The sequence below is a fragment of the Propithecus coquereli genome, unplaced genomic scaffold, assembly GCF_000956105.1.
Source record: "Propithecus coquereli isolate 6110/MARCELLA unplaced genomic scaffold, Pcoq_1.0 Scaffold503, whole genome shotgun sequence".
In the NCBI taxonomy this organism is placed as follows: Eukaryota; Metazoa; Chordata; class Mammalia; order Primates; family Indriidae; genus Propithecus; species Propithecus coquereli.
Genome location: NW_012150875.1, coordinates 2209271 through 2234325, shown reverse-complemented (window position 1 = coordinate 2234325; position 25055 = coordinate 2209271). Strand labels below are relative to the sequence as shown.

The following is a 25055-nucleotide window of genomic DNA, read 5'->3' as shown; positions in this document are numbered from 1 at the left end:
AAATGCATACGTTATAACACAGTCACACAGAGGAATGACCTGAGACTTCTAAAAAATTGAGGTAACTGTTAATATATACCTGTTGATTGGGTACAATCTCTGAGGCGGACTGTTAGGTGAATAAATTAAGAAACGGTAGAGTTTGCACGTTGGGATTGAGATTGAAAAGCGCTACGTGTCCTTTTCAGAAGACACTACGAACCGTAACCCCCTTCGGCAGGAGGACCAAGGAACCGGGGTCTGGGATGACGGACTTGGAACGGCTCAAGCTCTGCCACGTGCTCCATCTGGCCTCCTCTCAGTCACCGGCAGCCCCACTGCTCTGAGTCTTCGCCAGGCGGCTAAAGCCGCAAAGGAGAAGCCTGATAACTCTGGCCGCGTGGCACCGCACAGAAGCCCCCTCTGTCCTCTGCGGCTCTCGGTTGCTAACGGCGGGCTGGCTGCCGAGACGGTGGAACAGAGAGAGGCCTCGGCCGCGCCTGCAAACCCGCTGAAAGTGGCATTTCATTCGAGCCCGGACGCTGGGGAAGTCCTGGCAGAAACTCCCATCTGGAAGCTTCCCAGGAGCGATCTTTGCAGCTGGCAGTCGCCCTGGAGCCCACGCTTTCTCCGCTCCCCCGGCCACTTCTGGAAAGCGCCTTTCTACATGCAATCTCTAGGCCACAGGCCATGGTATTTTTAGCCACTCTCAGAGGCTGTGACTTCAAGGGCAGGGCCAGAGAACATTCCTGAACTCTGGGTCTCTGCTCTGGGCTTTTGGCCTGTTCCCATGGCTAATTTGGAAGCTCCGTGGCCACCCTGTGTCCCTTTTCCTCGTGACCCTTCCCCCAGAGTGCAAAGCTCTTCTTGAGCAGTCCGAGGACGGAACTTGGCCCTGCCGCACCTAATAATATCTACAGCACGCTGTCTTCCCACAGTTAACAGCAGCTTGGGGACTCCATGGCCTCCGCTTGGAACAGTGGGCTTGAAGAGCACAACTGCTAGGCTAGATGCAGAGGGACACTCTCTGGCCCAGGGCCCTGCAGCGTCCGCACTCCTGGCCTTCCCACCTCCACTGTTGTGACAATCCTACTCTTGCTCCATCCTGCCATTTATGCTGATTCACTTTCTTAACTTATGTATTGACTTTAGTTGCATCTTTAAAAATACTATATATGATACCATGCATTTGACACACTTGTTTTTTCAATGCATTAAATGAAATTCTATTAAAATTTGTAGAAAGGGGAAAAGAGAAAAAGAAGCTCCTCTGTGCACCTTTAGTAGCAGGGAAGAAGCCAGTGGTGACCGAGTCTCATTTGAGAAATGTGACACACTGCAGTCCCCACAGTTTGCAGAGGAAAAGTTGTTTAAGGCCAGTCCTTTGCCTATGTTGTTTCTTCTACCATGTTCTCTCTCTCTCTCTCTCACACACACACACACACACACACACACACACACACGCACCCCTTATCCACCTAGATAGTTGCCACCTTGTCCAGGATGTGTCTCAAGGCCCTCACCCCGAGGGCAGGCTCGTGGATTTCCACTGCATTCTCTGCTCAGCAGAAGACGGCCCTACACTTGCAATCCCTGCCCGTCCTCCTCTGCCAGCTCCTGGAGAACACGTGTTTTTGTTAAGGGATGACGAGGAACCCACACTCCGGACTCACAGGCCACCTTGTTCACTTCCCGGCTGCGTAACCTTGAGCAAGTTACTCACTTGTCCCCAAACCTTACTTTCCTCATCTACAAAACAGGGATGATAATCACATGTGATAATTAAATAATGTAGGCAAAATGTTAATGTAGACATGGCACTCAGTGAGTGCCCTCTCAATGTTTTCTGAATGCATGCATGTGTGAATGGGCACAGCCTGTGTACGAGAATGAGATTAAGCAGTAATCCAGGGCTTATTTAAGATTCACCAAAAATCTTACTAAAAATACAGGTTCTCAGACCCCAGTCAGACTTCCTAAGTCAGGCCCCAAATCTGTTTTTGACTTCTTTTTTTTTTTTCAGGGGCAGGGGTTGAGACAGGGTCTTGCTCTGTTGCCTAGGCCAGAATGCAATGGTGTCATCATAGCTCACAGCAACCTCAAACTCCTGGGCTCAAGCGATCCTCCTGCCTCAGCCTCCTGAGTAGCTGGGAATACAGGCGCTACCATGCCTGGTTAATTTTTCTATTTTTTGTAGAGATGAGGTCTTGCTCTGTTGCCCAGTGTGGTCTTGAACTCCTGGCCTCAAGCAATCCTCCCACCTTGGCCTCCCACAGTGTTAAGATTACAGACATGAGCCACCATGCCTAGCCCCAAATATCCGTATTTGTAACAAGCCCTCCACGTGATTGTGTGGGAACCACTCAGCCAAAGCCTCATTTCTTTGGAGATTGTGCTCGGCAGCTGAATGACCATGGACAACCTGCGGGTGGTTCCACAGACATGAACCCTCTAGCTCTGGCCATGTTATCCCACCACCCTCACACCCTGTGTGCCACTGCTTGAGGTTATAGTGGGGCTCCCTCTGAAACCGGGGCAGTGGGGGTGGCAGATAGCATATAGAGGACATTACTAGACGTAAATAATGGGGTCTAAATAATGATTAATCTGTTCAGGACCCAAAAGTGCTGAGTTTGTTGAAATTATTGTTGATGGTGGTGATGATGATGGTGATTAGCACGGTGGTGGGGATGATGGCAATAGCAGTGATTTCTCCGAAAACCTGTAAGAGAGGGATATTGTTTTCCCCATTTTACAGCCAAAGCGATAGGGGCTCAAAGTGTTGAATAAATTTAAGTTCACCCAGGGTGAATAATGGACCCAGTTTCAAGCCCTGGCTTCCTCCCAAACCAAAGCCAATGCTCTAAACACCTACGTCCTGTGTCTTTCGTGCACTGTTTTGATCCTCTATGGGACACCAGGGTTGTAAACATGGTTCCTATGTTAGGGTCGCACTCAAGCTCTCCACAATCCCACCATCCACATCCAAGTCTTGGGTTTACTTTCTGAGGAACACGCACAACGGTAGGAATCCACCGATGGTGGCAGGAAGCCCACACGCGTTCAATCCCCACATGTGCCTCTCCATCTCCCAGCCGCCCCCGCACAGAAGTTGGGCTGTGGGACTAGTTCTGGCCAATAGAATGTAGGAGCCACTTTGCTCTGTCCTGTTCTCCCTGCCACAGCGCACTTGCAGCCCAGAGCGTGCACGTCTGGACTTTACCTGCATGAGAAATAAACTTCTATTGTCTTTGTGGAGCCTTTGTGGATTTACCTGTTAAAATTGCTAATTTCTCTAACACGGAGGTTAATCGAAGGGTTAATCTCTCACTCCAACCCCCCCCCATTGCAAAGCTTGGGCTTTATGTCACCATTTTTAAAATTATGGTTGTTGAATTATAATGCTGTTAGATTATCACTTTTCTTATTATTGTTAGCCTGTTTGGCTTTAGGCGAATAGCTCAGTGTTGTTCCATGTTAAAAAACTGACTCGCAGAAAGAAGCCGGTCCTCGTGCGGTGTCGCCAGGGCTGTTAACGCTAATAGAAGCAGACGGCTGCCTGTTGGGTCTTGATTTACAAAGCACGTGACAGATTAAGTCAATATCCTTCCAAAGTGGGAGGATAAAAGCTCCAAAAAAACAAAACCAGAGAATGAGAAAACGAAGACAGTGGTCGCCACCTAGCTCCGGGACAAACACCCAGAGAGCCCGGGAGCCAGGGCGGGAGTAACGCGGGCTCTCACCTTTGCCCCCTCACCTTTGCTCCCTCACCCTTGCCCCCTCACCCTTGCCCCTCCTGCTGGCTCTCAGCCTCTCTGTGAAGAAGCTTCCTCGTCTCATCCAGCTGCTCAGCAAAATGCAACAGAATAACTCCACTGCCTTGGACATTACAAACAGAATTTCATGAATGTTACCCTCCTTTCATCTAAAGGACCTGGCGACATTTTTACGAATAATTTATTTAATTCCCAAGTATTAATTTGAGATGCCTGAATTCATAATGGAATCTTTTTAAGGAGGAGAAATCTACTACATGCAGAAAGACAGAGACTGGAACCTTCTTTATGGTCATGAAGAGCTGTCTTGACGGGGCGCGCGGGCCGGAGCCCCGTGGCCGATTCCCAGGCTGCACCGCGCGGCTTGTCACCTCCTCTGCAACGTTGGCCGCCGTCCTGTCCGCCGCGGCTGAGCCCGGGAGTCGGGGCGACGCCGACCCCTGCGGGGGCTGAAGTCATTTCCCACTTTCGGCTGCACAAAGCAGGCGAGCGGGGCCTGTGAGGAGGGTTCTCTGGGAACGCTGGTCTTGCAGCTAAAACTTTTGAAGGTGTCTTTTGATGAAAAGTCTTCTTTTCCTTTGGATAAATACCCAGTAGAGGGACTGCTGGATGGAATGGCAGTTCTACTTGTAGTTCTCTGAGGAATCTCCGTACTGTTTTCCACAGAGGTCGTACTAGTTTGCAGTCCCACCGACAGCGTGTAAATAAGTGTTCCTTTCTCTCTGCACCCATGCCGGCTTCTGTTGTTTTTGGACTTTTTAATAAAAGCCATTCTAACTGGGGTAAGGTGATACCTCATTGTGGTTTTAATTTGCATTTCCCTGACAATTAGTGATGTTGAGTGGTATGTGTACACCATGGAGTACTACTCAGCAATAAAAAATATGAATTAATGCCTTTCGCAACAATTCGGATGGAACTGGACACCATTCTCCCAAGTGAAGTATCTCAAGAATGGAGAAACAAACACCACATGTCCTCACTATTAAATTGGAACTAACCGATAAGCACACATGTGCAGAGGCAAGTAAAACTCAGTGGAAATCAACCAGGTGGGAGGGGGGAGAAGGGGAAAGGCAAAAACCCTACCTAATGGGTACTATGAGCACTGTTTGGGTGATGGGCACACCTATAGCAGGTACTCAAGCATTACAAAAGCGACTCATGTAACCTACAACAGTTGTAACCCCTTAATATCTTGAAATTTAAAAAAGTTTTGAAGGAGCCATTCCTTTAAAGGAAAGTTTTTTCACTCAGGGCTGGTTTCTAGAAACCTGAATCAAGCACAGAATGATTACACTGGTGGGGTAACTGTCCACAGGGAGCTGTGGCTTCGCAGCTAGAGGCAGGCGTCCCCTCGTGTCTCAGCTCACTCCCATGCTGCCCACATCTGACCGCCCCTAGCAGCTCCCCATCTTCCCCTCGTGGTTGCAAGGTGGCTGCGCTTACACCCCCTTAGCTTCAAATCCCACCCAAAGAGTTGAAGAGAACTCCTGTGCCTGCTCAGTTTGGGTAACGTTTGTATTTCTGAGCTAAGCATGGTGGCCAGAGGGATGGGCCGTGCCAACCAGCTACGATCTTTTAGGATCTGGCCCTGGAACCCACATGAGCAGAGGACGAGAGGTGAGAAGTGCCCAGAGGACATTCCAGGTGTTTTCCCAGAAGAAGGGTGAAGAGATGCTGGCGAAGAAACAGATAACTTAAAATATCAACTGGCCAACGTTTCTCTGTGGTAGTTGACTCTGGGTCACCCTGCTGTTCCTGGAATGCTGGGGCTCTGGGGGACTCAGGTGGAAAACTCAGGGGACTCAGGTCAAAATGAACCCCCAATTTAATAAATAGGTATTGAGGCCTGGCTGGGGCAATTCACCCAGCGGGGGGTGACAGAGCCCCTGCAACTCGATTGCAGTGACTCTCTCAAGGCACGCGCATACGTATAAACTCCTTAAATTGTTTGCATTGCACATGTGCCCTTTTGTGTATCAATTATAGCACAATAGAGCTGGGGGCCATGGGCCCATCCTCTGATGGGGCCGCCTGCAGGCTCTCATCCATGAGGTGCCCTTCGGGAGCCTCTCCTGCACCAGCCCTGCTCAGCCTCAGCCTTCTGAGTCATTTCCTTCTTAGGGCTTTTCTGTCCCCGCACTGCACCCTCTGCACCACAGGGACTGCTGTGCAAACGCCTTTTTTTATTTGGATTGTCTCTCATTAAATCAATAAACACGAGCACATCCTAAACGCCAGGGCCCGGGGATTCAGCCGTAAACAGTTCCTTCCTTCAAGGGGCCCGCAGTCTCCGTGGGGAAGACCGACATTTAAAAAATGTGGCAGATCAAAAAAACCAAGCTCAACTGATTACATACTGTACAATCCCATGTATGCCACATCACTGAAATGAAAAAATTTTAGAGTTGCAGGAGAGACTGGCGGTCCTCAGGGGGTGGGGGAGTGGCTGGGGGAGGGAAGCAGGTGTGGCTGCATCAGGGCAACCCGAGGGCTCCATGGGGTGCTGCCACCATTCAGGGACTTATTCAGAGTCCGTTTGTGGTGAACACACAAACCTACACAGGTGGTAAAATTGCGCAGAATTTACTAAACATGCACAAAGGAGTACAAGGAAACCCAAGAGCCATGAATGAGGTAGATGGGGCGTGTCAGCCTCGGTATCCTGGGGGATACCATGCAGGAGTCCGGCAAGATGCCGTCTGGAGGGAAACCTGAGTGAGGGGTGTAGAGACCTCTCTGCGTTATTATTACAAACGCATGTGACCCTATAAGGATCTCAACCAAAATTTCAATTTATAAAGGTGTCAGGTCACCCACATGATATTTAAACTTAAATTATCTAAAATTAAATAAAATTAAAACTCAAGTCTTCCGTCTTGGCAGCCTGCAGCGTTGGGTAGCACTGGTTGTTCCCATCACTGTGGATGGTGACCGGCCAGCGCTTGTCTACATCTCGCTAGGGGTGTGGGTGACACCGTCGAATGGATTCGTCAAAATTCAAGGATTGGTAAAGTTGAGTTGTACATTTCATTTGTAAATTTCCTTTTAAAAATATCAAACTCACTTAATTTTCCACCTAGGCAAAAGTGTTTGGGGCTGAAGGGTACTGATGTCCGCAGCTCACTTTGAAATGCATCAGCTAGTAAGACGGAAAAGAGGAGGAGGAAGCGGGGAAGAAGGGCAGAGGATGGGAAGGTGCGTCGATGCGTTAAAGCAAACATGGCAAAAGGTTAATCCAGAGCCTCCGCTGTGGGCATTTGTGTCCTCACTGTACAGTTCTTTCAACTTTTCTATATGTTTGAAATTTTTCATAACAAAATTATGGGGAATCCACTTCTAACCTCCTTCAGGGTATCAGCGGAGTTCGGTTCCTTGTGGTTGCAGGACTGAGGCTCTTGTTTCCTTGCTGGCTGTCACCTGGGGCGTGGAGAGGACATTCTGGGATTCTAGAAACCTTCTGCATTTCTTGGCTTGTGGCCCCTTCAGAGCCAGTGGTGGCAGGTTGAGTTCTTCTCTCTGAGGCTCCTTCTGCTTCATCTCACCCCTGCCTCCTCCTCCTCCACTGTCTCTCTCCAGCCAGAGAACTTTCTCTGCTCTTATGGGCCATGTGATTGCATCGGGCGCCGCCACAAGATGCGGGATAAAGCCCCTGTTTAAAATCAGCTTGCTGCTCACCTTAGTCCCGTCTGCCAAGGCCTCCGCTGCAGTGCCAGGTCAGAGCATGAATAACAGTGCTCGGGAATCGTAGGACAGCTTCACCGTTCTGCCGTCCACAGGGAGACAGCCAGAAAGCCCTGCATGGTGACAAACTTCCCACGTGTGGGGTGAGTAGCAGTGACGCTGTGGGACATCACCTCCAAATAGATCCTATCTCAGAAGGGCCCTTCCACGTGTCCCAGTGTGGTCCTGGTGCCTGGCTCAGGGCTCTGCGGATGCCAACACCAAAGATCCCACATAAAGGAATAGTGTTCGGCACATACAGGCTCATTTCAGTAGGTCGAAAGCACTCAACACACTCCTGTCTACACCGGGGCTGTTGCGATCAGGAGCGAGCAACTCCTAATTATCTTATTCTATTTTCAGACTCTTTCGAGCGGTGGCTCAAAGGTGCTTTGGTGAAAAGCACACATCGGCCTGGAGTGAGTGCTCGGCAGGCGGGTGCTGGGGACTGGCAGGCTGGCCCAGGGCCCCAGTCCGGACCCACGTCCACTCTGCTGCTCAGCGTTTCTTCTCTCAGCGCGTCGGACGGTCACTGAAAACCGGGGCGCCCGAGGCCCAACCCTTTCACGGGTCCACTCGGGATCCGCCTTGGACGCAGGCTGTGAGCGCCGTCTCTGCTCCGCAACACCTGCTCCCAGCGGGATGGTACCACTGAGGCCGGTCGCTCACCTGCTCGCCCAGCGAGGCAATAAAAGCCTTCTGGCAGTTTCCAAAAATCAAATCCACGCTCCAAATGACACTGTGTGACCGGGAACAACAAAAAAGGGAAGGATAGTTGAAAGGATATGCCACGGGGCAGAGACAGCCATTTTTGAGAAGAATTTTAGAAATACAGTAAGCAATAATGCGGCATGGCATAAGTGTGAAACCCACTGATCACACAAATACTTGTTAGAAGGTAACGGAAAAAGTCTGCTCAGTGCATAAACTTAACTCGTCAAGGTCATTACTCTGAAGTATAACGTACATTTATACATCAATGGTTTTTCTATGTATTGGCTTGTTTTTTAGGTCATATGACTTGGGCTAATTGGTACCAAGTTTGACTAGGAATGACAGGACACGGTGCTGTAGGAAATACCAATGTGGTTACCCGGGCTCTCTGTCCCGCCAGGGTAAGGGACTCAGGCTCCTTCTACCACGTTTTTCCACCGCGGGCCAGCTCCCTTCCCAAGCCGTCCTTACAGTCCCCTTTCTCGTCCGCACCCGCCCTGCAGGAAGTGAGGCGGGGACAGACATAGGCAGGCTGCTCTCCTAGGGACCCTTCTTAGAACTCGCACGGAACGCCCACTTCCGTTGCTGCAGTGTAGACCCCGCCAGCCAGAACTTAGGCCCCTGGTCGCGTCTAGTTCAAGGAAGGCTGGGAAGTGTAGTTTCCGTTTGAGAAAGCCGTAGCCTGGCTAACTCAGAGGTTTCATTTCTTAGGACTAAGGAAAGAAGGAATAATGCGGGAGAGGAGAGATGGCCATCTGTGCCTTCCTTCCCCCACGCAGACCGCACTCGCCTCCTGCCCCCAGGACAATCGCGTCCAGTCGCTGCCTCTGGCTCAAGATCCAGGATCCCAGGCGGAGCACAGTCCTCTGCAGGGGATTCGAATGAGGCTGTCGGCGGTTTGACAACCTACGAACTAAATAATAAGTTATTTGTTCTTAATACCCCAACATGAGGGAGGTGAGTGAGAACAAGATAGCTGCGAAAAAACTCCCACGTGGAAGCTGGCGGCTGACGGTCGTCACCGCCCAGACGCGCGAGCAAATCCCAGGTGGCAGGAAGAGTAGAGCCTCCCTCTGCAGCCGCGGCGTCACGGCCCGACCTTGTGTTCTTGGAGGGTCTTCCCCGCTCCATCTGCGCCGCCACCCCCGACGTGGCATCCGAGGGTGTGCTTTCCCGGGCCGCACGGCGCCTGCAGTTTGCTTCTTGTTTCTCAGGTTGGTGGTTCCAGATATTGCTTTGGGGTTAAATCGTCACAGCTTTTTGTAGGCCAGGCTTGTGGTTTCTTTGGCAAAACTGTGTTTCCAAAAACATAAAGATTTCAGACCTACTTGTTCACGGTGAGCTCTGTCTGCAAAGACACAGTTTATAGCACCGAAGATTCTGGCCCTTTCCTCGGGGCCTCTGTGCTGTTCCGACGCCGCCTCTCTCAGCGTGACCGCGCCCACCTTGAGCCCTCAGAGGCAACGGGCTTGGCTGGAAAGGCAACACCCTTAAAATGGCTTTTGACACGAAGTTCCAAATGGGAGGACGGCAGCACTGGTTTCATTTTCTGCCAAGTACGCTGTTTGCAGAAACCACTCCTGTGACCGATGTAGTTTGAGAGACGCAGCAGGTGCTTTTTTCAACCCTGCAAGGCTCCAAATTACCAAGCGCTCGGTCGGCTTAGATTGCAGACCGCGGGCGGAGAGCGTCTCCATCAGCACAGCTGCCGTTCCTCTCGTTCCCGCTCGGGCACTGGCCAGCAGCAGCCAAAGTCCGTCTCTCTCTCGTACATCGCTGCTGAAAGCACTGAGAAGCAGCTAATGCTTTTCTCTGTTATGAATTTCTCCTGCCATTCCTACTTCAATGCTTGTTCAGGACATGGGCTGCTTTTCAAAAAACAACAGGGGCCTTTTTTTCAAATGCTTTGTTTCTGTGTAACAAGGGCCGCCAGCTCTCTAGCCCACAATATTTGAGTCTCTGCCACCTGAACACATTCGTTAAGCCAATGCCACATGCTTAAGTTCTGCTACTCATAGCTCGCTCCTCTAGGTTCTGTACTTTGTATAAGATTAGATTTGGCCACATTTAATTCTCCCCTATTTTGCATCTAGTATAAGGTGGTCCAGGGATGGAGTGGAGGTCTATGGTGTCAGGGAGCCCTGTCCCTTCTATCCTGTTGCCACATCATGTATCAGCTCTGATGGCAACACACAGGATGGCTGCCCCAGCTCTGGCCATCATATTCTCGTGCCCAGAAGAGGCGGAGGAGACAGACACATCTCCACGCTTCAAGGACACTTCCTGGACGTTGCCTCCTATTGGCCAGCATTCAGACACACGGCCTTACCCAGCAGAGATGGAGGATGGGAAACATCACTCCCATTTGGGACCACATGTGCACAGCAAGAATTCAGGGTTCTTTTACAGAAGAAAAGAAGGTAACACATATTAGAGCAATCAGCAGTCTCTGCGGCCTCATACATCAATTCTCAGTACTGGTGTGTTTGTGTTGGGAAAAGTTAAAGGACTATGTTTTTATAGCTCCAGAATTCTTTATCCTCCTCCTCCTTCATGGCAGATGTGTGTGGCCCTGGACACACGCATTTCAGACGAGGCAAAACTTGACAAGCTTTGCACTCTCTGCCACACGGAAAAAGTCTCCGATGAGGGGGAATAATCTCAGAACATCCTCTCCCTGGCACTGTCTTGGTTTCCTTGATGGCTGCCACCGGTCATCTGTGAGGGGACTGTTGCTAAGTCTACTTCATGGGGACATAAAATGAGGTCTCCCTGGTCAGCGTTTCACTTGGGAAAAGGAAAGTTTAACAACCGAGATGTCTTCTGTTTAGTAAATCATAAAAGTGAGCAAGACAAACATTTCAGATGAAAAGCTTTATAAAACCAATGAGATTGTTATTGTGCATGAAAACCAAAATTGATGAAATGCAAAGTAAATATTTAACTTCTGAGACTGAAGCGATCTTTGGATTGCTAAGTAATTTAGAGGTTAATGTTCTTAATAAAATCACATTTTCCCTGAAAATATTTACTATTTGTGTTTTATTCCCCCTTCATTGCCATTAGCAAGAACTGACTTAATTTATGAGTATGTGTGAATTCCATTGGAGGCTAACAAGTTTCACCAAAACCTGCTGGTGCTGACATTTTCAGTGGAAACCTTTTTTAGGCACATAGACAGACTTGAGAAAGCACTTGTGGGAGGAACCAGCCAATATCCAGGAATGTTTCCTGCAGACGTTAGTTGGAGAAGTTGATAATATACAATGTAAACTTGCATCTAAAGGGACAGGCTGAAGTATCATATACTTCACGAAGATGCTAATACAGCCATTTATTCCACTGGACGCTATAACCCCAAAGCCTGAGGCCTATTAAAATGGTCAAGATGTGAAAAAAAAATTATTGGCTTTAAAATACAATCAGAAAACCCCCAAAAATCAAAATTAATAAATGTCTAATTAAATAGCTACAAAATACGACATTTTGTTCTTCTCCTTAATTGTTAAATTTGGTGTTCATGAATATTTCACAAGTATTATGTTACTTTTGAAAAAAAATTTGTTGGTGAGTATCTCATAATGCAAGAATCCTCAAATAAGCACCACAACTGCCAAGGTTTCATAGCCAGTAGTAAGTTCAACGAGTTACCGTAGCCAAAAGCAAACTTACTTAAAACCTTTCAAAATGTGCATGGCAATGTGTCTGTTTTTAACGCAGGGTATGTCTACATCTTAATATGTTTGATAGGATGTGGAGTTCCCAAAAAGAGTGCCTTAGGGAAGAGGTTAACCACACTTTTTCTGTAAAACGTGGACCATGCAGTCTCTGATGCAAATGCTCAGCTCTGTTGCTGGAGCACAAAAGCAGCCATAGGCAATACCTAAGCAAATGAGTGAGGCTGTGTGCCAATAAAATTTTATTTAGAAGAACCAATGGTGGGCGAGATTTGCCTCATGGTGATAAGGCAAATATGGAAGGTCTGATAACCACCAACTGACCCCTGCCAACAATTCAGACTTAAAAGTATATTTTTCTAAAAAATTACCTTTATCCTGAACTCTGCTCTGAATCATGCCAGTATTAGCACAGCTGTTCTACACACTCACGTGTCAGATTCAGACACTCCAATGCTTTAGATATGGTTTTTCTTCTTTATTGGTTGCCCAGAGCACTAGAGAATGAATGAAGTCCCTACGTACGGACAGCTGCGATCTGAAAGTAAGCATTTGCGCGGCTGCTTCAGAACGAAGGGGAAAGTTCTAACTCTGAGCTAAAACTCCCCATTGATGGATAACAACAGCACAGGTGTATCCTCAGGCACGTGAGAGGACAGTCACAAAAGATAATGCTCGTTAGTTACATAAAAGTTTTTAGATGTGGCTGCAGGGTTTCAGATATCCAACATACACACCGAAGTGTCCTGGTAGCGTTTTAAACTTTGCTTAGTCAGACTCACTCTTATCTATTATTCAGACAAGAAAACTATTTATGGGGCACACGTCCTACCATATAAAAATTTTTAAGACTTTTAAAAAAGACCATCCCTTGCAACTTACACTAGCAATAAGTGGACAAAGAAAAACCAATTACAGTTTGCAGTTTTGTATAAGATAAAAATGTAATCAGAACATATTCATTCAAAGTCTCCTAAATTCCCTTTACTTACTTAATGCAAGTTATATTATGCCAGTTCTTCCTTTTTTTTTTAAAGCGTGTACTGCTTATAACGTTGTAAGCATAATCATTTCTCTCAAGAGAACATATTTTATCTATCTAACCCACATGTGAAAAGGGACCAGCATTTTTTTTAAAAAAGATCACTAAAAGTATTGATTATGAATGTTCTAGAAAACATTTCCCTATTCACCTATTTTTTTCACTTCGACCGAAGCAGAATCATAATTGTCGAAATATAAATGACCTTTTAAATCCATTTTTACATTTCCCAGTGTTGCCAGAGAGCTGGGTAATCTACAGATTACATTCATTTACCCTCAGCGCTAGGCTGCTAAGGGAAGCAAAGAATAATCCAACTAAATTCAAATTTGTTTAGAAAATCCGACCAACCAAATTTTAATAAAGTACAACCCGCTATTTTGCTTTGGTTTGAGATGGCTGGTCTGAGAATATCAAAGCATTTAAACCAGACTAAGAGTTCGTCCTCATCCTAGGACTGGGAAGTTATTAAAAATAAGAACAAAGGCAGAAAAAAAAATCCCTGAATAGTGGCTAGTGACTGCCCTCCTCGAATGGGTCCAGTTCTCCAAAATAGGCATCGTTTACGGAAGAGACGCCTCGCTGGGAATACATCTCCCCAAGTGCGGCAGCTTTCGAACCCAGGTAGTCCAGCACGTCGGGCGGCAGCTCCTGCTCCGAGACAGCGAGGGAACTGAGGGACGGGGCCCCTGCGCTCGTTCCCTCCTCCAGGTAGACGTGGGGCTGGCAGCCGCCGTCATCTTCCTGCACGTCCACGGCACGGAGCTTCTGCGGAGAGGCGGGAGAGAGCGGGTAAGTGTGCGCGCCTCCCACGCAGCTTCCCCTGGGCGTGATCTGAGGATCCGGCGTCGGTGGCGGCAGCACCCAAGGCCCCGCTGTCTCGGGAGCGTCTGCAGACTCAGAGATGGCAGGCGGGCTGGGGAGGAAGAGACCACTGTCCGTCTCCGGCTAATTTCTGGGAAGGGACTGTGACCGTTTGGGTGGTGGCCGTCCCAGGTGGTAGGCCAGGGGCCCTGCCTCCTCCGCCCTCTTGCAGATCCACTCTTTGGGGTCCTCCTACCCCTCCTGTGCCCTGGACGCCTCCCAGCCTGGGACTCCCCTGGATCCTCATTTGGGACAACTGTCCCCTCTTTTCTGCGTCAATTCTGCTTGCACTTCATGGCCGCCTTCTAAGGAGGGGGGTCACCACTCTGCATCGCTTCCACCCCCATCGCTCCTCAAACCACTACTCTCTGGTTTGCCAGGTGCATGCTGCAGCCATAGCTTCATCTGTCCCCAAACCAATCACCATCACCACCTAGGACACTCTCTGCGGTCACATCCAGAGCCGGAATTCCTACCGACCATTGGGCAGCTCCACAAGGACGTGCACAGGGACCTCAGACTCAACACCCTTGAAACTCCTCATTCTTCCTCGAACCTGCTTCCCCCCTCTTCCCCTCCCTCAGTGTCCTCCAGGGCAGTGTGCAGACCCTGTGACCGCCTGGGGACAAATCCAGCCACCACCCACTGTTGTAAGTTCTGTGGGAACACAGCAAGACATGTGGTCTGGGGCTGTCCTCAGGCTGCAAAGGCAGAGCTGCCCTGCAGTGACTTAACCCTTTCCGGGAGGTTTTCTGGCCCTGCCATACGAGAGGACTTTGGATGGTACCGGGACACCTATTTATTTGAACAGACAGCCATTGTAATGTACATTTTAAAACAAGGACAAGCACATTGACTCCAGGATTTCACAAACACCATTGTTTAGCTGACAGTAACGCAAAAAGTTCATTCAAATGTGAGCCGCTGTGCAGAAAGGCTTTAGGGAAATGACAGCGAGTGGCTCAAAACAAGACAGTGACCGCAGTGAGAGAAAGACTGAAGTCTGTGAAACTCCAGCTCGGCTCACATCGTGACACCCCAAACAGCCCGGCTGTTCAAGCTCGAAACCTCGAGTTGTCCCCCACTGCCCCGCGGATGCTCAGCCACACTGCTGGTCACCTCCTGGGTCCCCTCTTCTCCAGCCCCGTGGCCAACACCTTAGGTCAAGCCCTATCTCCAGCGTGGGGCGGAGAGTGGCCAGGAGTTAACCAAACTCACTTTCTGCTCTTCCTGGGCACCCCGCAAGGCCGCGTCTCCCGCCTGTCAGTTAAAGTGTCACGTGACTGAGCACAGCTGGAGAAAAGTGACCGTGGGGACACTTACGCAGCCTGGCTGGCCTCCCCAAGAGCCTCTGCTCTCTCTTTGCCATCCTCCAGCCCCGTCTCCAGGTTCTAATGGTGGCAGAGCCATGAGGCAGACGGAGCCTGGGCCCTGCCTCCCGCTTGGAAGGCTCCTGGACACCCATCTGAACCGTGACATCCGCCGGAGACGGGCGGTCTTTGCACGAAGCCACTCTCACGCAGGGTTATGACTTTTCCCTCCTGACAGCCGACTTCTCGCCCCTCCCAGCCTCTCTCCGACCCCTCCTGCCTCTCGTCCACTCTGCGCACAAGCACCAGAGACACTTTCTGGGCCTCGGATCTGTTCCGACATCGCTCTGCCTAAAGCCCTCAGGAGCAGTCCTCAGCCTCCAAAACCCAGACACACTCCAGCCCCACAGGGTGCCGGCCCTGTCACCCGGCAGGGCCGTCTTCCTACCCTCACCTCTGCACATCCCCTCCGGACTGTCCTCCTGGCGGCTGCACCTGCTGTCCACTTCTCCATGAATGACCGTCCCCACCTGCCAACCTCCACTCGGCAAACTCCAGCTCATCGTTCAGGGCCCAAGATGCCTCTCTGAAGACTTTTCTGGATTTTCCTGTCCTAAGTGACTCAGTATGTTGGTGGAAGGAAGGAAGGGAGGGCGGCTTTAGCCTGTTTACCTTCTAACATCCCTGAGGGGGCGATTCTGACCCCAGTTCTGCCAGCCTTGGCGGGAGTGGGTTTGGTGGGACCCTCTAACCCGTCAGCAGCTGCCTGGATTCCCGGGTGGGGAACTCACCCAGAGCTTGAAGACAGTCGGCTCTGAGGGCTCGGAACCCAAAGTTCCGAGGTTGGGGAGGTGGGGGAGGCCTGGGAAGTGCAGCTGAGGGGTCCCCGAGACTCCATGCCTGTCCCCATTCTGAGGGGGCCACTCGGCTCCCCAGCCCTCAGCCCACCCACTGGCTCTGGCAGCAACTGTCTCCACCTGCCTCCGGGTCACAGCAGGAGCCCTTCCCAGGCCCTCCGTTTAGTGGCAAACAGCATCTCCCAGCCCTGTGTCTATGACACGTCAGGCCTGGTGCCCACAGGTAAGGGTAAGACCACTCACCTGTGCACCCGTCTACCGCCTGGGTTGCTTATTTGGGGACTGCAGTCACCGTACGACCACGTGACCACATGGCATGGGGTGCTGGGCTGGGGAGGGGGGGAAGCTCTCGCCAGCTAACAAGCGAATCCACGGCCCCGGCCAAGGCGCTGGGAGTCCCGGCACGTCCCGCGGTGAAGCTGACTGGGTGAGCAACGACAGGCCTGGCGTGCGCAGAGCCTCAGACTGTGCAGTGGGTCTGGGCTGCCTGGACTCCACCCCAACCCCCCCAGGCGGACGGCAGAGCAGTGGGTTTCTGCAGCCCAATCCAGCGGAAGCTGCATGAGATCAGTAATTCATCAGAAACCACCAGCTAGGCTAGTGGGCTCGCGGGGAAAGAGCTGCGCCTTCTAATCTGCTTTTTCCTCCTCTCACACCACCAGGCGCAGAGCTCGGAGCTCTCCCTGATAAAGCTGCCTGCCTGCCTGGCAGAGGGCGGAGGGGGTCCCCGGCCACCACGCAGCCTTCTCCTGCTGCCCCCTGGGTGGGACCTGCGCCCCATCCACGCGCTCTACTTGGCAGGAGCTCCGTGTGTGTGCGTGCACACGTGACGATGGGTAAGCCAGACACTATGTCATGATCACCATGTCCTGTATGTAGCCACGTGGTCTCATCTGTGCACAGCGTCATCCCTGAGAATGTAGTGGACTGTCCCTACCCTACTTTATAGATGGAAATTTAAGGCGCAGAGAGAAGAGACTTCCCCAGTATATTGCTCACTGATCAGGTGGGCCGTCTGGAGTCGGCCAACCTGTGCCCCCTCCCCCACCAGCTTTACCACTTGGGGCAACGTCTGCGAGTCTCCCTTTTCGGATCTGTCTGCCTCCTTGGGCTGTAGTGAAGGAAGGTTCTTTCATCCACTCCTCCTTCAGTGACCATGTGTCGTGCACCAGTAATGACACAGTCCTGCCCTCCCGGGGGGCTGCTGTCTGCTCAGGGAGAGATGCACAGGCAGATCTTTCTCTGCCGCTCACTCCTTGACTTCCTCACCAGCGACCAGGGCCTGGCGAAGCCTCCTGCAGCCCCACCCATGGGCGCACAGCCCCCTCCCCCAGGAGCCTGGCTAGTCTGGCTCTAGGGCAGCTTCTGGTCTTGGAGAGAACATTTGCATTATGTCCCAGCAGACACGAGGCATCAGCCATTCTGCAGGACTCCAGAGCAGGAGCCAGGGCTGTCAGTGAGGCGTGGAGCTGGAGCTCCCACCCTGGGGACTGTGATGACAACCAGGGGGAGCTGACCCCGGGGAGATCCCAGGCAGTGACTCCACACCCTGACACTGTCTGGGGTCTCCTCCCCCGGCCTCAGTGCCGGCGGCCCTGTCTGTCCCGTGTCCGCTCTGACAGCCAGAGCACAGGCACATTAGCGGGTTTCACAAAACGGGGTCCCAGGACCTCAAGTCAGAGGCCCTGACGAGCTCCCCAGGCCCCTAATGCAGGGGCTCCAGAGCTGGGCCTGGGACTGCTGCTTTGCAACGAGCCCTCAAGTGCCGAGGCCCTGGACCTAACTGCCTGCATCTGAGCCCCAAATCTAGCGCTTTCTACAGCTGTGACCTTGGACACGTGACCTAAGGTCTTTGTTCCTGAGTTTTCTCATTTTATATAAAGGAATATGACAGTACCTGCCCTGGCGGGTGATGTGAGGACTGAGAGTTAATGTCTTTCGAGCACTCAGAACGAAGTCTGGAACGAAGTGAGTATTATACGTGTGTTTGTCAAATAAAATGTCTTGACGGACAGAGACTGCCACATTTACACCTTCCTTCTGTGCGTCTTATGTCATGGGTCTGAGTCCCGGCTTCCCTGCAACACGTGCAGCTCCTCAGGCTCAGACCGCCGGTGCCGCTTCTGTGTGCGTCCCTCCCTGTGCGGTGACACGCAGAGCCTCCGAGCCTCCAGCGTGGGGACCCGCTTGGCTCCTTCCATAAACCTGCCCATGGGTTTGCCCAGGGTAGCCATGTTGAGCAACCTTCCAGGATACGTCTGGCATCAAAGTCTTGCCTGATAACCCCCTTCCGCACAGTCCGACCTCATTGTTCACTACTTTGCAGAAAAAGACCTTCTCATTCTGCCTCGAGTTGGGTTCTGCAGAGCAGCCCCAGAAGGAGGATTCCCATGAAAGTGATTGTTACGGACTGAATCATGACCGCCCTCCCCCAAATTCATATGCTGAAGCCCCAATCCTAATGTGACGGTATTTGGAGATGGGGCCTTTGGGAGATAATTAGATTCAGATGAGGTCATGAGGGTGGGGTCCTCATGACGGGATTAGTGTCCTACTAAGAAGACACACCAGAGCGCCTGGTCTGTCTCTCTGCCCCCCACCATGTGAGGACACAGCAAGAAGGTGGCCGTCTACAAGCCAGAAAGAGAGCCCTCCCCCGAACCTGACCCTGATCTCAGACTTCCAGCCTCCGTAACCGTGAGACAATGGATTCCTGTTTTGTAAGCCATAGCATTTTGTTGTGGCAGCCTAAGCTGATACAGTGATTCAGGAGGAAGAGTCCCCGGGTCAAGCCTGGAGCACAGTGGGGACACAGAACCAGCAGGCCACGCACAGGATGAGGGGCGCTGTCCCTACCTGACGCAGTGTCTCCTCTATCCTTCCTTCCACGGGGGCCAGCAGTCTCCTGGGCATTGCGCCACCTGGGTAGACCTGCAAAGCAAACCGGTAGAACCCTAGCACCACCGAGGAGCCCTGTCCCTTCCACCACACCCACGCCATGTCAACGGCCCCCAGCACAGACGGGGCGGACTCCGCACAGCTCTCTCGGAGGTAAAGGGCCGGGGCAGGGCCATTTGCTCACGTTTCACCTCTTTGTGTTGGGGCGAGGGGAGAGGCCCTGCGAGGTCCCAGTGCTAGACCCAGACCCTCCAACGCCCACCAGGGAAGGAGGAACCCGGAGCGAGCCTGGCCCGCAGGGCTCAGGGCTGCTCCACAGACTCGATCCGGCAGCAGGCTGGCTCGTGTCGGCAGCCCTGCCCACGCCCTGTGCCCTGGACTGCGCTTTTCCTCCGGCTCTTCCGCCTCCTCTCCCCCCACCCTCTGAACCTTGCCCGGAGCCAGCGGCACGTCGTGCTCACGGGAGATCACTGGCGGGCACGTGCTGCGTGGCAAGTGTTTGTGGATCTAGGTCTCCGGGCACTGTCAAAGGGCTGAGGACACAGGCTCAGCGTCTACCACATGGAGTGGCCACCCGGGAGTCCACAGAACCCACAACTGAATCCTGCAAGTCGGGGCCAGTGTGGAGTCCAGCCAGGCGCCCAGGGCCTCGCGCTTGGGCTCAGGCAGGTGCAAGACCAGCACCCAAGACTGGCGAGAAACGTAAGACTGATCAGCAAAGGAAGCTATAGGAAGGTCCCTCTCCCAGTGGGGGCCAGGGAGCCCTCTCAGGAGGAGAAGCAAAGTGAGAAGGAAGTGGACGGGCCACAGAGGAGGAGGGAATTCCAGGCGGAAGGGACAGCAGAGGCCTGGGCCGGGAGGGAACTCTGTGTGTTCTACATGGGGCCCAGAGAGGCCAGGGTGGGAGCAGAGGCCAGATGACAGAGGGGCTCAGAGGACCTTAAGGTCATAATGTTGTAGACTTTATCCCGGGGACAATGGCTAGCCATAGGGAAGTTTTAAACTGGAGAGTGACATGATACAATTTGTGTATTTAATCACTGGTGGCCTTTATGGCTGAGTTGATTTCTGGTCTTTCCTAGGTTTAGAGATACTTACTGGATTCTGGAAGACACATGTAAAAAATGATGAAATCTTGTCAATTTTATATGTCCATGAGGCTATATATACACATACCTGTACACATGCACATATAGACGCACACACAGATGCCTAGATACATATACATGCATTCACACACGTTCACATACACATGTACATACATCATCAACCCTTGAACAACACAGGGATTAGAGGTGCTCAACCTGCACAGTCGAAAATCCACCTATAACTCCGGACTGCCCCAAAACTCAACTACTCATAGCCTACTGTTGACCAGAAGCCATACTGATAACAAATAGGTGACTAACGCATATTTTGCGTGTTATATGTATTACATACTTGTACTCTTACAATAGGTAAGCTAGGGAAAAGAAAACGTCATTAGGAAACTCATAAGGAAGAGCAGCTACACTGACTTTCATCCAGTGGACGTGGGTCATCGTAAAGGTCTTCATCCTCATCATCTCCACGCTGGGTAGGCTGAGGAGGAGGAAGAGGAGGAGGGGCTGGTCTTGCTGTCGCAGGGGTGGCAGAGGTGGAAAAACGTTCTGCATATAAGTGGACTCCACAGTTCAAGGATCAACTGCCTGTGTGTGCCCGTCTATATACGCGTGCATACATACATGGCGTAACAGCGTTTCAACCAACGACAGACCGCAGACTTCATGTACTACGGTGGTCCTGTAAGATTTTAGTGCCGTATTTTTGCTACACCTCTCCTGTGTTTAGGTATGTTTAGATACACGAATCCTTATCACTGTGGCGCAGCTGCCTACAGTATTCAGTCCCGTCCCAGGCTGTACAGGTTTGTAGCCCAGGTGTGTAGTAGCTGTGACACCTAGGTTTAGATGTGCCCTGGCCAACATCCTGTTTTAACCCTGGGGGCCTCTCGGAGGAAACGCTGAAGATCCAGACTCTGTGCCACGAAGTCTCTCACCAGGTGCTCCCTGGTCAGCGCGGTGGTTCATGCCAGGCTGGAGGAAGACGCACGTCAGTCTCCAGCCTGGCTCCTTCCTGAGGTAGCCTGGGGGGCAGTTTTGCCTGGAGCCAACTTTAAGTCCTACCCCCATGCTACACGTGGCTCCACCGTGGCCGAGAGAGCGTCACTGCCCCTCTCTGGGCCTCTCTGGGCACAGTTACTGGTGTCAGACTGTCTCTAGGGTCCACGACTCCTCAAAGATACTTCAGCAAGAGTATCTGAATTTTATTGTAATTATTTACAAATTATTTCAATAATAATATTACTTTTATAATATAATAAAATGGTTTACATCTTTTTGAGCCCCCCTACTCCAATATGTTAATTTGGATGCTGTGTTAATTTGCTTTTATGAAATATGGATAAAGCTTTTTGTCCCATGTTTGATTAATCAAAGAGAATCCTATTATAAATTGTGCTACTTAAAAACTATTACTATTTGGAATTTCTTTTTGGTGTATATCAAAATTTTCTTGGTACTTTAAAAACCAAGTCGAAAATGTGAGGCAATGAATTAGGTGCTAAGATAACATCCTTTTTTTGTTTTCATCAGAGTCACTATTTTTATTGGCTATTTTGATAATAGGTATATGTTATAAATGTCAACGCAAACAAAACTGCTAGTAGGAAAAATTTATCTGTTTTCTTGATAATAGAGTTCTTTGTAGGATCTCATTTGAAAAGAAGAATTCTGCTGCTAAAAATATTTAGGGAAAATATGGACCAGATGTTGTCTCAGACCTACTTAGCTCAAAACTTCTGTACGTCTGCGAAGGGGCGCAGAGAAGACACGCAGCCTCTGACCCAGCTCTCGGCAACTGAGGCGCAGGAGGAACTTGCCAGGGACTGAAGGACTCTCACACCTCCAGGTCGCCAGGGAGCCGAGCCTTAGCTACTTCTAATCCGTTCCACATTCACTTCTCCGTTTGTTTGGATTTGGGGCATACTTTACACTACCCCTCTTCCCTTCCAAATTTCCGATTTTCAGGGCTTTCTGCAGCTATTAGGACAATAAGGTAATTCTCTTCATGGTAACATCTACATCTGTACTTACGGGAGTAGAGTATTTGTTTTTCGCTCCTCTTGGCTCAAAGAGTACGCCATGGCCCTTAAATTTAAGAAGGATAAAGTGTTTATCAGTTTCATATAAAATACCAAAGGATGCAAATGCATAACCAGAAATTGTCACAATCATATGGCATTTCATTTTTGTATAAAAGGTCTAGCAGTTCTAATGAGAGCAGTGTAGCTAGGTATACACAGCAGAAATCCCTGAACGAGCTTTATATTAAGTAGTTGCTTTGTGAGGAGAATGAGAATATTGGATTTACAACCTCTGTCTTGGGTCTGAAAGTGGCCAGTAAGACTTCCTTTCTGCCATGACCACGACCTCAACAGATGCGAATGACACACCCCACCCCTAAGACCCAGTTCCAGCTACACACCTTTCAAGGCCTAGTGCAAGAAGAAAATATGGGCCTCTTGTTCAAAAATTAAGAATTTCAAGATAGCAACAGTAAAACATTGAACCAAGCATGGGCCTATCTGAGCACGGGGCCTGTGTCCATGCAGCTGGCCCTGACAGGACCAGAGGGACATGTCCATCAATGCACAAGCCCTTCAGTGGTGGATTTGTGGTGTCATCTTTCTACAAACAACAGCACATTTTTGCTCTGATGTAGCCTGAGCAAAGACACACATTTACAGAGATCTCGAATTCATATTTAGAAGCATTTCCTCATAAAAACTGAACACAATACCATGGCTCTTTGGACTATGACCTCTTTTAATTCTATGTCTGAAAGTAGATTTTTGTTAAAATAATAGCCAGTTAAACTGGTGAAGTCCAAATCAGGTCTGTGTTTGATACCTGCATTAACAGTGTACCGCCAAAGTCGGTTTTCTGGTTTTGGTAATACAGCAAGGTTCTGTGAGATATTATCCTGGGGGTGCGGAGGAAGGGGCCACAGGAACTCTCCTGCTATTTTGCAACTTCTGTGAGTCTAAAATTACTTCATAAAAATCATTTTACAAAGCAAAGCCATAGTTCTAGAATCTCCATATAGCGTGGGGAATTCAGGGCTCCATCTATCGGGGAGCGTGAAGTCGCTCGGCGGGAGTTCGGTCAGCGTCAGAGTCACGTGCTCCTAACCTCACAGATCATCTCTGCTGCCCTTAGATGGCCACGAGCAGAAACATCTAATTGTGGATGTTCTGAAAGTGTCTATTTGATCAGGACTATCAAACAAAAACTCTTAATCCAACAGCTACCAGCTATCATAATATTAACAATAGCTAGTTGGACAGATGGAAAAATGGTTGATTGGAAAAAGCCCCACTTCTCAGATTGTCATTGACTATGTGTTTGTTCTAACAGTATCACAGAATCTTCCAGAAGGATCCTCTCGAGGGAACCGACTGTCAGTCACTAGTGACAGGACCGCAGCAGGGAGTGACCACCTGCAACTCACCGGAGTCCCCAGAGCGAAGCGTACTTGGTCTGATGAAGCCGCTGTTGACGGCGGCAGGTCACCGAGACCCTGGGGGAGAAATGTGGATTTACCCACGGGAGACGCATTTCCCACCAGCCGGGAGAGAAGCAGACACGTGTGACCTTCCACGCCTGCCCTGCTCGGGGACTCACAGGCAGATAAAAGCTAGTCTGATGAGACGGAGGGAGAGTGGGAGTCGGGAAGGAAAGTGGGGGAGACGCGAGGAAACCAGGCGGAGCAGGGTGGGACGGGCTGCGATGTGACGTGGACACGCGGGCTCTCACAGTCTACATGAGACGCAGGTGCTGGGAAACCGAGCAGACTTGCAGACAAGATCTAGAAGGTGACACTCGCAAGTAAAACGGTTTAGATTCAGGGATGAGACTGTGGGCGATTTTTGCTTTGGGTTTCCATTATTTTAATAGAGACCCTTCCATGATGGAGTAAAATTTCAAAGGAAATAAAGCAGGCAATGGACCTTGACAGTGGTTTTACTAAAGATATTTCATGCTTTGCAGCAGGTTTTAAAATATCAGTTTACCCGACAAATCATAAGTGACCACTTAGGGAAAGCGTGTCAATGGCGGTTAATTTAACCAGTCACCACAGACGATCTCACATTTGCAGGACTCTGCAGAGAGAATCCAAAGACTTGCTGAGAAAAAGAAGCCGGTGGGCCTGGGTTTCCTGCCCTGTAAAATAGGGACGATCGCCCCCGACCCCTGCGGGGTTCTGGTGAGGATCCCATGGGGTCGTGGGTGCAGGGTGCACAGCGCGCTCCTCAGGGCGGCGTCTCTGGAAGCTCACAGGCTGGGTAAGAGGAGGACAGAGAGGGCTCCGCCAGCCAGGCGATGTCTTTGTAGCAGAAGGGGAAGGGCAGCCCTCGCCGGGAAAGGGTGAGTGAGCAGAACACTCGGGGACCTGCCCCGCTCCCGCCCTGGCCAGCAGCCCGCTCAGTCATTTCCCGCAGTCCCGGCTTAACTTTCTGTGCCCAAAGTGGGGGCCGCCGACCACTTCGGAAAGGGAAGATTTAGCCAGCTGGGCAACAGGCTTTTAAATAACATTGGCTTGCATGGTAAGAAAATTATTCCCTTTTTAATTCCTTTTCCACACCCTGAGGACACCCAGGAGAAAGTGTCACCCCTGCTCTCTGGCTTTCACAGCCCGCCTTTCCCACTGAGGTCCTGAGCCGTGGCAGGCGGCGCGATCCACCCGGAGCTACTGTGTTCATTTCTTGTGTGTGTTTTCACACGTGCCTGCTCCTTATATAAGTAACACTTGTTCTTATTTATATTTAACCTATAGAATTTCCTATTTAAATAAATGTACTGAATTTGGACATAAGTCCATTTAAACAACAATAGTTTATAAAACACACCAGTGGAAGTAGAATGCATATGGCAAAAAGGCACGAAGGTGTCACCGGACGGACGGGTTTGGAAGCACTGAGTCGCTGGCACTGCCACAGAGAGGAGGGAGCTTTGCCGCTGGGAGGCGAAGGGGCGTCAGGATGCGGGCACCACGGGGCTTTGCGGGTGGGGGCTGGGCTGGCAAGTGACCTGCAGGAGGTCCTCACTGGATGTGGGGGCGGGAGGAGCGTGCAGGGTGTTCCCTGCCATGGAAACCATCAGCAAAGTCAC

General features: G+C 50.6%; 1 protein-coding gene across 1 annotated transcript in view; it reads right to left on the bottom strand.

Moving 5' to 3' along the window:
* Positions 1-1648: 1648 nt before the first annotated feature.
* CDH26 (cadherin 26) overlaps positions 1649-25055 on the bottom strand; it is a 58324-nt gene continuing 34917 nt past the window's right edge. Inside the window, exons 13-17 of the mRNA XM_012656473.1 lie at positions 23395-23463; positions 21978-22031; positions 18802-18876; positions 13482-13682; positions 1649-1693 (exon numbers count right to left, since the gene is read on the bottom strand). Of these exons, the coding sequence (XP_012511927.1) occupies positions 1649-1693; positions 13482-13682; positions 18802-18876; positions 21978-22031; positions 23395-23463 (444 nt within the window). The remainder of the gene's footprint in view (positions 1694-13481; positions 13683-18801; positions 18877-21977; positions 22032-23394; positions 23464-25055) is intronic.